General features: G+C 43.3%; 1 protein-coding gene across 1 annotated transcript in view; it reads left to right on the top strand.

Moving 5' to 3' along the window:
* MCCC1 (methylcrotonyl-CoA carboxylase subunit 1) overlaps window positions 1-14364 on the top strand; it is an 82042-nt gene that overhangs the window by 10826 nt on the left and 56852 nt on the right. The window contains exons 3-4 of the mRNA XM_058662214.1: window positions 920-1056; window positions 4185-4280. Coding sequence (XP_058518197.1) covers window positions 920-1056; window positions 4185-4280 — 233 coding nt within the window. The remainder of the gene's footprint in view (window positions 1-919; window positions 1057-4184; window positions 4281-14364) is intronic.

The raw sequence follows: 14364 nt of genomic DNA on the forward strand, positions 1-14364 counted from the left end.
CCGCACTTCAGGGTCCTAACGCCCTTCCGGTACCGTAGCGTTCGTTATGGGGGAATGTGTGTTACTTAGCCGTCCCTGTCTTTGTCTGGGTCCCGCCAAGGTTATTAATATCGCCACCAGTGCTAGAGGTTTCAGCACTCCTGCAGTCTCCAGCCGCCACTGGAGGGGCCTTGTGCAACGATCTCCCAAAATTGCCTGTATATTTTCCGGTCAAAACTCCCGCCGGCCTTTCCCCTGCTGGGTTCCCAACTCACCGTTTTCGAGCTGCGGTGCCGCTGAGCCGGCCGCTGAGCACTGCCTTGGTTTTTTTGTTGTTGTTATTTTTGGTTGATTCTCCAAATTGCGTGGATCTTGTTGATTCCGCAGTGTCCTGTGGGATTCGCACACCTGTTTATACTATTTTTAACTAGACTTGCTCCTTCTTCTGGCACTTTTTGGCCCTCTGTCTCTGCCTTCCCCTTTACATCAACCCTCCATGGTCGGCCATTTTTTCTCCTTGGTAATACCTCTTTCAGCATTAGTTTCTGCATCTTTAAAATTGAGACAATGCCAGCAATATTCGCTTTTATTAGGATTGTTGTGAGAATTTAAGTACAGATTGAGTCTTTGGTGCGGAATTTAGGGCTTTGAAAGTACTTGGGAAAAAACAGTTGTTATTCATTATGGTGATTATTTTAACTTGTTGCAATTTGATCTTTTGTGTACAAAGCATCTTTTCATTTCAATGTTTTTGGTTAAAAATCAGAGTAATTTAAGAATTCATATAAGAGTATCTTCAATTTCAGTTGATGAATACGTTAATATCAGTTAAAATGGTAATTTTAGGCTCTCTTATGTTGATCTTAGCAAAGACATTTCTCTTTCTTATTCCTTCCTCTCCAGTAACAGTTGTGTATGATTTTCATGGTATTTTAAACAGGAAGAAACATTACCAAGGTCCTCGTTGCAAACAGAGGAGAAATTGCCTGCAGGGTGATGCGAACAGCCAAAAAAATGGGTGTACAGTCCGTAGCTGTTTACAGTGAGGCCGACAGGAATTCCATGCATGTAGATATGGTATGTCATGAAACCCTGGCAGTATCTTATACATGACCACTTTTGTTTATTGTGTCAGTATTTTAGTCCTTTCCAATGACAGTTGATACTTTTGGAGTCAGCAGGATCTAAGTTGTTCAAACTGCTCAGAAAAGTTCTTTCCTCTTGGGACTGTTTTCTTAATGGAACATACGTTGAACTAAACACCGTACTGAGTGGTGAGTTACAAGCAAATCCTCATCTCTTCGAGGATTGGTTAGAACCAGAGTGTGGCTGATCCACACATGAGTTATTTGGAGCAACTTGTGTCCAGATCCTTGTTGTGCAAGGGCAAAGTGCAAGGCTGTGTTTTGAACAGCCATCTGAGTGGCCTTGGCCTTGGGTAAGCTGTTTTACAGTTCCTGAGCCTTGTTTGTTTTTTTGTTTGTTTGTTGTTTTTTAATTAATTTATTTTTATTGGAAAGCTGATATACAGAGAGGAGGAGAGACACAGAGGAATATCTTCCATCCGATGGTTCACTCCCCAAGTAGCTACAGCGGCTGGAGCTGCGCCAATCTGAAGCTAGGATCCAGGAGCTCTTCCGGGTCTCCCACATGGGTGCATTGTCCCAAGGCCTTGGGCTGTCCTTGACTGCCTGCCCAGGCCACAAGCAGGGAGCTGGATGGGAAGTGGAGCATCTGGAATATGAACCGGCACCCATATGGGATCCTGGTGCATACAAGGTGAGGACTTTAGCCACTAGGCCACCATACTGGGCCCAAGCTGCTTTATTTCTGATCCCATTCTTGCTTATGGTCTGGGAAAGCAGTGGGAGATGTCTCCCTGCACCAATGTGGGAGATCTGGGAGAAGTTCCAGGTTCTATGTTTCACACCTGCTCAGCTCTGGCTGTTGGGAAGTGAACCTCTCTCTCCATCTCCCAGTTTAACTCTGCCTAGTTAAAAGACCTGATCTTTGGCCCTCTTATTTTCTCAATATCTGTTCTTACCCTAGATCATGTGACCTACTCCAGCTTTACAGGAAAAAAAAAAAAAGAAAAGAAAACAGCTCCCAAATTTCTGTTTTCAGCCCAGACTGTTGGACATGTTACATGTTGTTCCAGTCACCTATGCCTTATTGTCTCCTCTAGGTCATGTCATAGATATGCAATTAGTCTGAAACTGAACTCTATACTTCTCATCTTATTAAATCTGATTTTTTTTTGCACACATACTTTACCCAATAGAGGGCTGTGAAACTCATAAAAATTATAGTGCCAGAGATCTGGGCGTTTTTGAGTATCTCTCTCCTTTCTTCTTACTTGAACACTTACCTACCACCTCTCCGTCTAGAAAGATCCCCAGGTGTTATTAAATCTATTTCCCAAACACTTCTTTCTGTCCTCTTCCGGCTATACCTCAAGTCCAAGCCACTACCATCCCTTGGGTGGCCACGTGCTGTGCTCCAGAGTCCTCTCCTTATTTCAGTCACCTCCTGTGATCTGTGACACCATGGATTAAATCACCCCCTATGGTGCTGGTTTTCTGTATGAGCTCTGGTTTGAATCCTGGCTGCACTTCATATCCAGTTCCCTGCCAATGTGCCTGGGAAAGCTGTGAAAGATGGCCCAGTTTCTTTGGCTCCTGCACCCATGTGGGATACCCAGATGGAATTTCTGGCTCCTGGCTTTGTTTTTTGTTTTTTTTTTTGTCAACCTTTACATAGTTAATTAGGGTAAAAAGGTTCAAGGGCTATAGGAAAGTGGGCAAGACCATTATTTCCATATTGTTTCCTTCATGTTTTTTTTTTTTAAAGATTTATTCATTTTATTACAGCCAGATATACACAGAGGAGAGACAGAAAGGAAGATCTTCCGTCTGATGATTTACTCCCCAAGTGAGCCGCAACGGGCCGATGCGTGCCGATCCAAAGCCGGGAACCTGGAACCTCTTCTGGGTCTCCCACGCGGATACAGTGTCCCAATGCATTGGGCGGTCCTCAACTGCTTTCCCAGGCCACAAGCAGGGAGCTGGATGGGAAGTGGAGCTGCCGGGATTAGAACCGGCGCCCATATGGGATCCTGGGGCTTTCAAGGCGAGGACTTTAGCCGCTAGGCCACGTCGCCGGGCCCGTTTCCTTCATGTTTAAAGGGGGCTATTTAGGGAGATGGTCCACCCAATTTCCCATCCACCCCAGGTCCCGGATGTAGGGCATGCTCTGAGGTTCTTGGTCAAGTGGTTTCGATAGTTCACCAGTTATGAATCGCTGCCAGTCTTCCCACTCCAAGCACAATGAGGTCTTTGAAGACTCCACTGGCTCTGTTTGCCCAGTATTTCCCTGCCCACATACAGCTGAGATGGTTGATTGACCTGTTCTGTCTTCTGTCTTTTCTTGGATAGGGTTCCGAGTCCAGCATTTCGATTGGGGCTCCTGGCTTTGGTTTGGCCCAGCTCCAGCCCTTGTGGCTATTTGGGGAGCAAACCAGTGGATTTATGATCTCTCTCTCCTTTTAACTTCCTTTCTTTCTCTCTGTGACTCCACCTTTCAAATAAATAAAACAAATCTTTAGAAAAACTTCCGAATGATTTAATGGATTGGTAGTCATATATGTGTGCAAATCCTCACAGTGTGATGGTCTTCCTGTTGAGGGTTTTCACAAAATCTGCATCTTAGTGACAGTCCCAACACAGATGGTGGATCCAAAAATAGGCTGCATGGAAGTTCCAGGGGACAGTGTAAAATAGCTCACAAACATGTGGAAGAAGCACTGTCTTCATACTTTCAGAGCTGTATACACTTTTGTAAATGTTTTCATGCAGAATGTATCTATTCAAATGCTTTGTGTCTATTTTCAAATGTTAACTGTGAGACATAAAATGTAGTTTAGATTATTGTTACAGTTAATCATATCATGACTAAAGGCCATTGCTCTCCAGTGTGTGACACTTGAATTTCACTCCAGTGCGAAGAGCACATGTGAATATCTTTTCATATAAATGATTTCAGGACTGGTTCATTTTTCATAACACAAACACGAGCCAGTACTGTTGTTTTTGAGTGCTTGCACTGTTCTTAGGGAGCCAGGATAAAAAGAGTCCAAAGCATTTCTCTGTGGTAAGAGAGTATATACTTTTGCATTATCTTTTAAGCGCATCCTATTTTTCCAACAGGCTGATGAAGCTTACTTTATTGGCCCTGCTCCCTCCCAGCAGAGCTACCTTTCTATGGAGAAGATTATCCAAGTGGCCAAGATTTCTGCTGCACAGGTAAGAGTTGTAAGGATATTTGTTATGTGTGTACAGCTTAGGCACAATTAGCTATTTGCAAAAATGGTCTACTTAAAAAAAAAAGTCTTCTTTGTTTTTTTTTTTTAATTTATTTATTTTTATTGGAAAGGCAGATTTCCAAAGAGAAGAAGAGGCAAAGATCTTCCAGTCTCTAGTGGTTTACTCTCCAAATGGCCGCAACGGTTGCAGCTGAGTCTACCTGAAACAGGGAGCCAGGAGCTACTTCCTGGCTTTCCATGTGTGCAGGGGCCGTCCTCAACTGCTTTCCCAGGCCACAACCAGGGAGCTGGATCAGAAGTAGAGCAGCCAGGACACAAACCAGTGCCTATATGAGATGTAGTGCTTAGAAGTGAAGGATTAGCCAATTGAACCAATGCATCAAACCCACATTTTTTTTTTTTTTTTGCTTATTTTATTTTGAAATGCAGAGACACAAAGAGGGAGACAGAAATTTTGCATCTGCTGGTTCACACCCCAAATGCCTGCAGCAGCTGGAGCTGTGCCAGGCCAAGGTTAGGAGCTGGGAACTCACTCTGGGTCTCTCATGTGGAAGGCAGGGACCCAGGAACTTAAGACCGCCTGCTGCCTCCCAGGGAGCACATTAGCAGGAAGCTGGAATCAGTAGTGAGGCAGGAACTTGAACTCAGGGGTTCTGACATGGCTTGCAGGCATCCCAAACAGCTTCTAAAGTGCTCTGCCAAATATCTGCCGTTTTCTATTTTTAACCTTTCCCAAGATTTTATATTTATTTCTAATAACATTTATTTGAGAGGCATTGCATCCTGGATGTCTCTAGTGACTGTGGCTGGGCCAGGTGAGAGCCAGGAGCCAGATACTTGATCTAGTTCTCCTTCAGGGCTTGCAGGCTCACCAGCCGTGCCATTATCACTGCCCCCAGGATGCACACCAATAGGAAGCAGGAACCAGAACTGGGCTCTGAACCCCGGTTCTCCAGTATGGGATGTGGGCCTCACAACCAGCACCTTACCAACTAGGTCAACACCCCACTGCTCAACTCGGGGATTTTTAGATTTGCTTATTGGGTTGCTTGTGTAAACCAAGCATGCCAATTTTTGATCCTTAGCCACTCTGCCTTCTGGCTGAAGCCAGTACATTTCAGACCTTTTGGGAAATCAGTGGAGGAAGGGCTTAAATTATAAAATGAGAGGAAATTTAGCTCTCTATCAAAAATGGATACTAGAAACATCATATTCTAGGGGAGAAGCTGATGGTGCTGTGCACAAGGTAAAATACGTCAGAAGAGCTCTGCTTCCTCCTTTGCTCCCAGCCTTATCCGAGGGCCTCTGTGCTGTACATCCATTTCTCAAATGTCCAGTCTCAAAGTTTTGCTGGGATGCCATCTCCTTCATCCTTCAAAATGACACAGGAGCCAAGTTGTGTTGGGCCATGCTTTGAAATGTCTCAGAAATCACACAGCCAGATCTTGGGATCTCTTTTCTGATTTTTAAATTGCAGCTGGTTTCTCTACTTCTTCTTTTTTTTTTTTTTAAACATTTTTATTGCATTTCATTTTTTTTAAAATTAATTTCATTGCATTATGTGATACATTTTTTATGCACTGGGATTCCCCCCGCCTCTCCCCACACCCTCCCCCCACAGTGGATTGCTCCACCTTGTTGCATTTTCATAGTTTAAATTCAGTTGACATTCTTTCATTGAGGTATTTACCAAGCATGAAGTCCAGCATCTTATTGTCCTGGTAAGTTCAATGGTTTCTTGGTGAGAAACCAATCTCTGGTCTGAAGGTAGAGCCGGCAGAGTATCATCCCAATCAATTAAAAGCCCCAACATAATATTTCCAACCATTTATAACATTGTGGCATTAATTGACATGGTATTGATTAACCAGTATGTTAATAGGAAAATGCAGGTTCTCAACCACAACCTGTGACTTCTTCATAGACATTTCCATTTTGGTTTATATTCAACCGTGTTCTGTACACCTTAAAATGGCTTAGATTGCTATTCAGCTGTCTCATGCCTATTTTAATTTTAGTATTTAGCAGTTTATAGCATTGAAGCATGTTTTCGCTGAACCTGGCTGTTTTTCAGGTGGTCTAACTCTATAATTCTAACAGGATATATGTCAACAGTTTAGGTGAGCATGTTTAGGAGGGGTGTGCAGAGAAATCTTCCATACCCCAGTGAGGAGTAACTAATCTTTGTGTCCCACCCAGTGAATTTTAAGTGCATCCCCGCTGGCCGTTTCCTGTCTATTTCTAAGCTTTCCTTGTTGTTCTCTATCTATTCTAGTTTGGTTTGTTTGTTTGTTTGTTTGTTTTGAGGGGTTTCTGGTGCGCTCCTGATGGTTATTACACGAGGGAATGGGGACCCAAAATTGGAAGCAGGCAAGGACCAGAGAAAGCTCCTCTCCCTAGTCCCGAAGGAGGTTTCCCTACTTCTAAACCTCTTACCAAGCCATGCAGTTCTAACGGCTACTGGATGAACATTTCTGAAATGCTGAACTCATTATTTCCTGTTCTATCTGTGTCTCATTTTGCACTCTTCCCCATCCTTTCTGCCAGTTAGTAAATCTTCATTGGTTATAAGACAAAGTTGAGACTTTCAGGCTGCATTTAAAGTGGTCCCATTCTATTTGTCAAAACTTATTTCCCATCTCTTCTGTTTTATCACTGGTTCAGTGAACGTTCCTGCTGCTCCTTTTTACACCGTGCTAGTTTCTTCTTCTCTGCAGTTGCTTATGCTGATCTTTCTGCCCTTGGTTCTTTGTGTATTTACTCTTCCAACAACTGCTGAGTGGCTCTCTCTTCTAGGACAGTTCAGCAGTGGCTGAGGCAGACCCAGTCCTGTCTGTCCTGGGAAGCACACTGTAGTAGGTAGTAGGTAAGACAGACAGTAAGCATTTAAACAAATAAAGAAATAATGCAACAGGAAGTATGGCAGGATGAGGAGGTGAAGACTGAATAGGCGGGTCAGAGGAGGGTTCCCTGTGGAGGGGACTGTTACACAAAGGCTGATGCTGTGAGAAGGAGCCTGCCCCGGGAGGGATGAAAGCAAGAAGGTGCAAGTAGCTGGAACTGCCATGACGCGGAGATGGAAACAAGCTTGGCTCAAGGGCACAGGAGTTCTCATTCGGGTTGGCTGCAGTGAGGGGCTGAGTTTTCAGGGCATAGTTGATGGAACTACAATTCTAAATCCCACTGTTTCAACAGAGGGAATTTAATTTAGGAATTTGTTACACCAGGTTTAGAGGGCTGTGGGGGTAGTTGAAGAGGTCTTTTGAAGAAGTTGAAGAAGTTGCCCAGTGACAGTGATACCAGAAATTGCCCATGGGGAAGAAGCTGGAGGAGCCATCTTCTGTAGCTCTTGCTCACGCCTGAGCAGGGAGCTCTATGTGGCTGCAAGGGACTTGGGGAGCCTGGTGCTGAGAGACTCAAGGAAGCTGAAGACCAACACACTGCTGATCCCCATGAGGCCAGTGCTGTGGCATAGCACTTAGTTCCTTCACCGGTAGTGCCAGCATCACATATGGGCACATGTTCAAGTCCCATACTCCACTTCTGATCCAGCTCCCCGCTAATGTGTGCGGGAAATCAACAGAAGGAAATAAACCCACATGGGAGACTCCCAGGAAGCTCCAGGCTGGCCTAGGTCTGATTGTTGTGGTCATTTGGGGATTCAGCCAGCAGGTGAAGGCTGTCTTTTCTCTGTCTGTGCGTCTGCCTGTCTGTCTCTCTTTCTCTCTGTGTAGTTCTGCCTTTCAAATAAAAAAGGAGTGAGCTTACCTTGCTTTGGCTTTCATTATGGTGGCTCCAGCTGACAGAAACTGACAGGAAGACCTCCTGACAAAGATGGAGAGAGCCCTGTCCCAACGTGCAAGATTGGGTTTGGACCTGAGACGACCAACTCACACGAAGAAAGTATAGCTGCCAAAGCAGAGAGAGTAGGGAAGGGTAGCATTGTTTACAACGTTGAAGGCCTTAAAATAGTGTTCGTATTTAATTGTGAATAACCAGCTGGAGGTTTTAGAGGAATAAATGGTCTGGTTTGCATTTTAATAAGATGGCTGTGGGTGTGACGGCATGAAGGCGGTGTTAGAAACAGTGACAGTGAGTATGGAGAGTGATGAGTTGGTCATGGAACCCGTGTCTTGCTCCACTGCCTGAATTCCTGTCCCTTCAAGTCCTTTCCTTTCCTCCAGTCATGTTGATCTTTCTACTTGCCTTTAGCATTTGGTTTCCTGTTCCAGTCCTTCTGTCTAGTTGTGTCAAAGGACAGTATTATGACAACTTGTTTAAATGTCTCAATTGGCTTTATTTTTAATTCCAAGATTGAGTAACATTTTGCTTTTTATGACAGAGTAAATGTTTGCATCAGTTGATCAGAGGGTATAGAAAGAGCCTGGAAAAAGCCGAAGAACATACAGGGGTTAATCATTTCTTTCTTGAGCAGAGAGGGAGTCAGAAGGGCAGTGATTAGTTAGTGTCAGGTTAGGCAGGTTACTTTTTGTGTAAGCATAAGCATTTCTTTCTTTTTTTTTAAGATATATTTTTATTATAAAGTCAGATATAGAGAAGAGGAAAAAGAGGTGGATCCCTCACTGCTTCACTCCCCAAGTAGCCACAATGACAGGAGCTGAGCCAAGCCAAAGCCAGGAGCCAGGAGCTTCTTCTGGTCTCCCACACAGGTGCAGGGTCCCATGGCTTTGGGCTGTCCTCAACTGCTTTCCCAGGCCACCAAGCAGGGAGCTGAATGGGAAGCGGGGCTGCTGGAATTAGAGCCGACGCCCATATGGGATCTCTGAACATGCAAGGCGAGGACTTTATAGCTAGGTTACCATGCAGGGCCCTGTGTAAGCATTTCAAACAAAGGAAATTTCATTATTATGCCAATTAAAATTGATTTTTAGAAATATTATCTATTTGAAAGCAGTTACACACAAATTTCTTTTTTTTCTTTTTTTTCTTAAAGATTTATTTATTTTTATTGCAAAGTGGAGAGGCAGAGAGGAAGATCTTCCATCCGATGATTCACTCCCAAAGTGACCTCAATGGCCGGTGCTGTGACGATCCAAAACTAGGAGCCAGGAACTTCCTCCAGGTCTCCCACATGGGTGCAGGATCCCAAGGCTTTGGGTCATCCTCTCCTGCTTTCCCAGGCCACAAGCAGGGAGCTGGATGGGACATAGAGCCACTGGGATTAGAACCGGTGCCCATATGGGATCCCGGGGCGTTCAAGGCGAGGACTTTAGCCGCTAGGCCACTGCACCAGGCCCTCTAAAGCTTTCTTTGTTATTACTTTAAGTACATGGCGCTTAGGAAGGAAAGGAGATGAGAATAATATTTTATATAATATGTATCCTGAAGAATCCAGACACTTTCTCATGTCACCTGTGACTTAGTAGTATTATTGCTTCCATCTTATAGATATAAATGCCCATGTACATGACGGTAACATTGCATAACCTTCCGAGTCTCTTGCTAGTGCAAGTGTGGTCCACAGTAGCACTGGATGCCTTGGAAGCTTGTTAGAAATGTGGCTTTTAGACCCCTACCCAAACCCTCTGTAATTTGCATCTTTATGCGAAACTTGAATTTTAAATCAAGATTTCCCAGGTGATTTGATAGCAGAATTTGTCTAATTATTGAAAGAAAAAGAATTGAACCAGAATATCCCAATCCCAGCCCTCTCCCTGTTTATTAGACCAGACCAAGCTTGGAATATTTATGCACAGCATTTGAGGGGAAACCAAGAGTGTGTGGTATGCTAATTCCAGGGGATTGACCAACTCTACCTGTTCAGATTAAAATTATGTTAGATGCTATGATACAGACAGTGAAGAAAGAATAAATAGTGTTTGCTCTGAAATAGTGTATAAATTAAATTTTGAAAGGAGTATTTTCTTTTTTCTTTTTTAATACATTTTTTATTATTATTATTTTATAATACAGTTTCATATTCCCTTATCCCCTCCCCAGATCCCTCCCCCCCAGTTCCGCTATATCATTACTAACATATAGTTCTTCATACTCAGTCATATGTCTATCATTGCGGGCACGGACAATGGCAGAGAGTCCAGAATCCTATTGTCAAGATATAGTAAACAGTTTCATTGTAAGTCCATCTTTGTCTGGAAGTAGAAATGCATGCCACACTAAATCCTCACATCTGAATGTTAGTCTCCATTTTACAGCTACCATACATCCCCTTAAATGAAAAGTCATGATTCAAAATCAACAATAGAAAGAAAAATAGAAATTTACAATGCCATGAAGTTAAATGACATGTTACTAGATATGACAGTCTCCATTACACAACTGCTGTACATTCCGTTAAATGAAAAGTCGTGATACAAAATCAACAATGAAAAGAAAAATAGAAATTTACAATGCCTGTAGTTAAATGACATGTTACTAGATATGACAGGCTCCATTACACAGCTACTGTACATCCCCTTAAATGAAGAGCCACAAAACAAAATCAACATCTGGGAGAAAAAAGAAATTAACAACACCAAGAAACTAAATAACATGTTATTAAATGACTAATGTGTAGCTGAAGAAATGAAAATCAAGAACCTTCTTGAAGAAAATGATGCCACTGCATAATCTATGAGTCCTTGAATGATTTAATCAGAAGGAAGTGTTTTGAAGAGATGAAACTGACAGAAAACAACAAAACCCATGTGATATAGTTTCTGCTGATCTTTGTTGAAGTGAGTCTCCTCCAGAAATAAAAAAATGGGTTTTGATTTTTAATCCAGTGTACTAATCTATGACGTTTGATTGAGCTTAAGCCATTTACATTCAGAGTTTAATATACATGGGTGGTACTTTGGTCCTGTCATTTTAGGAATGGGTTGTTCATTGGTTTAGTCTTCTGTTGTCATTTTACTGGGATGTTCTTCCTGTTTGCCTTTGGTTTGGGTAGGTGCTATTCCTCTTCTCTGTCAAGATAACATCTTGAAGTATCCCTTGTAGGGCAGGTTTGGAAGAAGCAAATTCCTTTAGCTTTTCTTTACTGTGGAAGAATTTTGTGTCATTTTCAAAGACAAAAGAAAGCTTTGCTGGATATGTTATCCTGGGCCGAAAATTTTTTTCTTTTAGAATCTGAAATATGTCACTCCATTCTCTTCTTGCCTGTAGAGTTTCCTGTGAGAGATCTCCTGTCAGCTTAATTGGCTTTCCTTTATGTCAATTGATTTTTTTCACGTGCACATTTAAGGATTTTTTCCTTATGTTCAATTGAAGAGAGCTTGATGATCATATGTCTTGGTGAAGATCGTTTTTGATCAAGCCTGTTGGGAGTTCTGTGCCCCTCCTAGATTCTGTTTCCCAATTCTTTCTCTAGATTAGGGAATTTTTCCTTTATTATTTCATTAAATATATTTGCAAACTCAGCTTCTCTTTCTGCACCTTCTGGGACTCCCATAACTCTTAGATTTGGCCTCTTAATAGTGTCTTTCAATTCTTAAATACTTTTTTTGGCCTGATCCAGCTCTGCTTCCAGCTTTTTATTTGCTTCCCGCTGAGGACAGGAAATACCTTCCAATTCTGAGATTCTTTCTTCTGCTTGCTTCATTCTATTTTGGAGACTCCCCACTGTACTCTTAATTTGCTCCACTGTGTTCTTGATTTCTGATATACCAGCCTTGATTTGCTTTATTGCTTCTTTAAATTCTTTGAACTCTTGCATGAGCTTCTCATTGTTAATCAGAATCTTTAAAATGAGTCTTATGGATTCTGTGTGCCCCATTTTCTCAATGTCTTCCTCAGTTAACTCTGAGGTTGGCATAGGGTTTTGCTCCCTTGCAGGGGAATTTTCGGGAATATTCATTGTGCCTTTGTCTCTTCTTTTGCTCTTGGTCATTGTACTTCTGGTTAGCAGAATCTTCTCCTTGGGGCAGGTTTCTAAGCTCTGTCATCCACAGGTCTACAATGCGATTTTACTTATTGCAGTTGGTACACACCTTTTTGCTTGCAGCCACTTGTGCCACAACCTCCAGCGAGTTCCAGGTCGGGGTTCTTACATCAGATTTCCACCGTGGTCTCCACAGCCCCAGCTCTTGGCTCACCCTTCTCCACCTCCTGTGATACCGTGCTGAGTTTGCACTGTTGTCTCTGCAACCTTTCTCCCACTTTCAGTTGGAGCAGGTCCCAGGATTAGAGAGACACCAGGTGTCCTATATAGCTAAGTTGTTGGTGGCGCTGATCTTGTCAGAACCTGTTGGACGTTAGGTCTGCATGCCACACGGACCCCAGCAAGTTCTCGTGAGATCAGCACATGCGTAGTTCACTATTGTCCCCTGCAGTCCCAAAGCTGGATATACAGAGAGGAGGAGAGACGCGGGTGCAGGGTCCCAAAGCTTTGGGCTGTCCTCGACTGCTTTCCCAGGCCACAAGCTGCCGGGATTAGAACCGGCATCCATATGGGATCCCAGGGCGTTCAAGGCGAGGACTTTAGCCACTAGGCCACGCCACCGGGCCCAGTTGGGTTGGTTTTATGGTATATAAGTTATATTTCAGTAATGAAATTTTGAAAGTTTAGCATGGCCACACTTCCATAGAATAGCCAGAATCACAACTAACAAAAATATATTGTCAGGGTTCCAGAGAATCCTGGAACCCACATTGTTGTTAGAAATGCAGATAGTATAGCCACTTAAAAAAAAATTTTGGCTTTAAGATTTATATATTGGAAAGGTGTTGTTATGGAGTTGAGGGGTTGTAAAATAGATGGAGAGAGATATAGTCCGTTGCTGGTTCATTCTCCAAATGGCTGCAATGTCCAGAGCTGGGTCAGGTTGAAGCCAGGAGCCAGGAATTCTGGTTCTACCATGTAGGCTCAGAGGTCCAAGCTCTTGGCCATTTTTATTGCTTTTCCGAGGCCACTGGAGGGAGCTAGATTAGAAGTGGAGCAGCTGGGATACAAAGCTGCGTCCATCTGGGTGTTGCAGGTGGTGGTGTAATGTGCTATGCTATAACACCAGCCCCAACCGTTTCTGAAAAGTTAAACATATACTTACCATGTTGTAACCCAAAAATGGCACTCCTGAGTAGTTACTCAAAGAAGCAGAAACTTTATTCACACTGACTGTCCATGAAATTCCATAAGACCTTTATTCAATATAACAGCAAATAGAAAATTAATGGCAATTAATAAACACATGTGCTGCATCAAAAAAGGGAATTTGTTAGAAAAAAAAAATGACCCATGAATTTATAAAATAGCAAAAGCAAGCCTCAGAAATGGCTGTTGAGTTGAAAGCAGACACCTAAAACTATACTATGTGATTTGATTTGTGTGACATTATCTTTTTTTTTTAAAGATTTATTCACTTTATTACAGTCAGATATACAGAGAGGAGGAGAGACAGAGAGGAAGATCTTCCGTCCGATGTTTCACTCCCCAAGTGAGCCGCAACGGGCCGGTGCTGCGCCGATCCGAAGCCGGGAACCAGGAACCTCTTCCAGGTCTCCCATGCAGGTGCAGGGTCCCAAGGCTTTGGGCCGTCCTCGACTGCCCTCCCAGGCCACAAGCAGGGAGCTGGATGGGAAGTGGAGCTGCCGGGATTAGAACCGGCGCCCTTATGGGATCCTGGGGCGTTCAAGGCGAGGACTTTGGCCGCTAGGCCACTGCGCCGGGCCCGTGTGGCATTATCTTTAAAGGCAACTGTGAAATGACAGAAAGCAGGTCAGCAATTGAGTCTTAGGATCAGGGATTGCTTATTGGCACCGGGAAACTTTTTCAAATGATGAAAGTGTTGTAAAAGCAGACACTTTTGTGATAGTTACACAGTTTAATATGTTAGTTCACCAAACTATAAATGACTGAGTGTTGAGTACTATGCATCATATCTTTAAGGAAAGCCAGCTCCAAAGAGGACTAGGTTTGTGTCCTGGTTGCTTTCTTATGATCCAGCTCCCTGCTTTTAGACTGAGAAAGCAGCAAAGGGTGGCACAAGTCTGGGGCCCCTGCACCCATATGGGAGACCTGGAGGAAGCTCCTGGCTCCCATCTTTGGATTGGCTCAGTTTCAGCTGTTGTTGTCATCTGGGGAGTGAACCAGTGGGTAGAAGTCT

The sequence above is a fragment of the Ochotona princeps genome, chromosome 3 (assembly GCF_030435755.1).
Source record: "Ochotona princeps isolate mOchPri1 chromosome 3, mOchPri1.hap1, whole genome shotgun sequence".
In the NCBI taxonomy this organism is placed as follows: Eukaryota; Metazoa; Chordata; class Mammalia; order Lagomorpha; family Ochotonidae; genus Ochotona; species Ochotona princeps.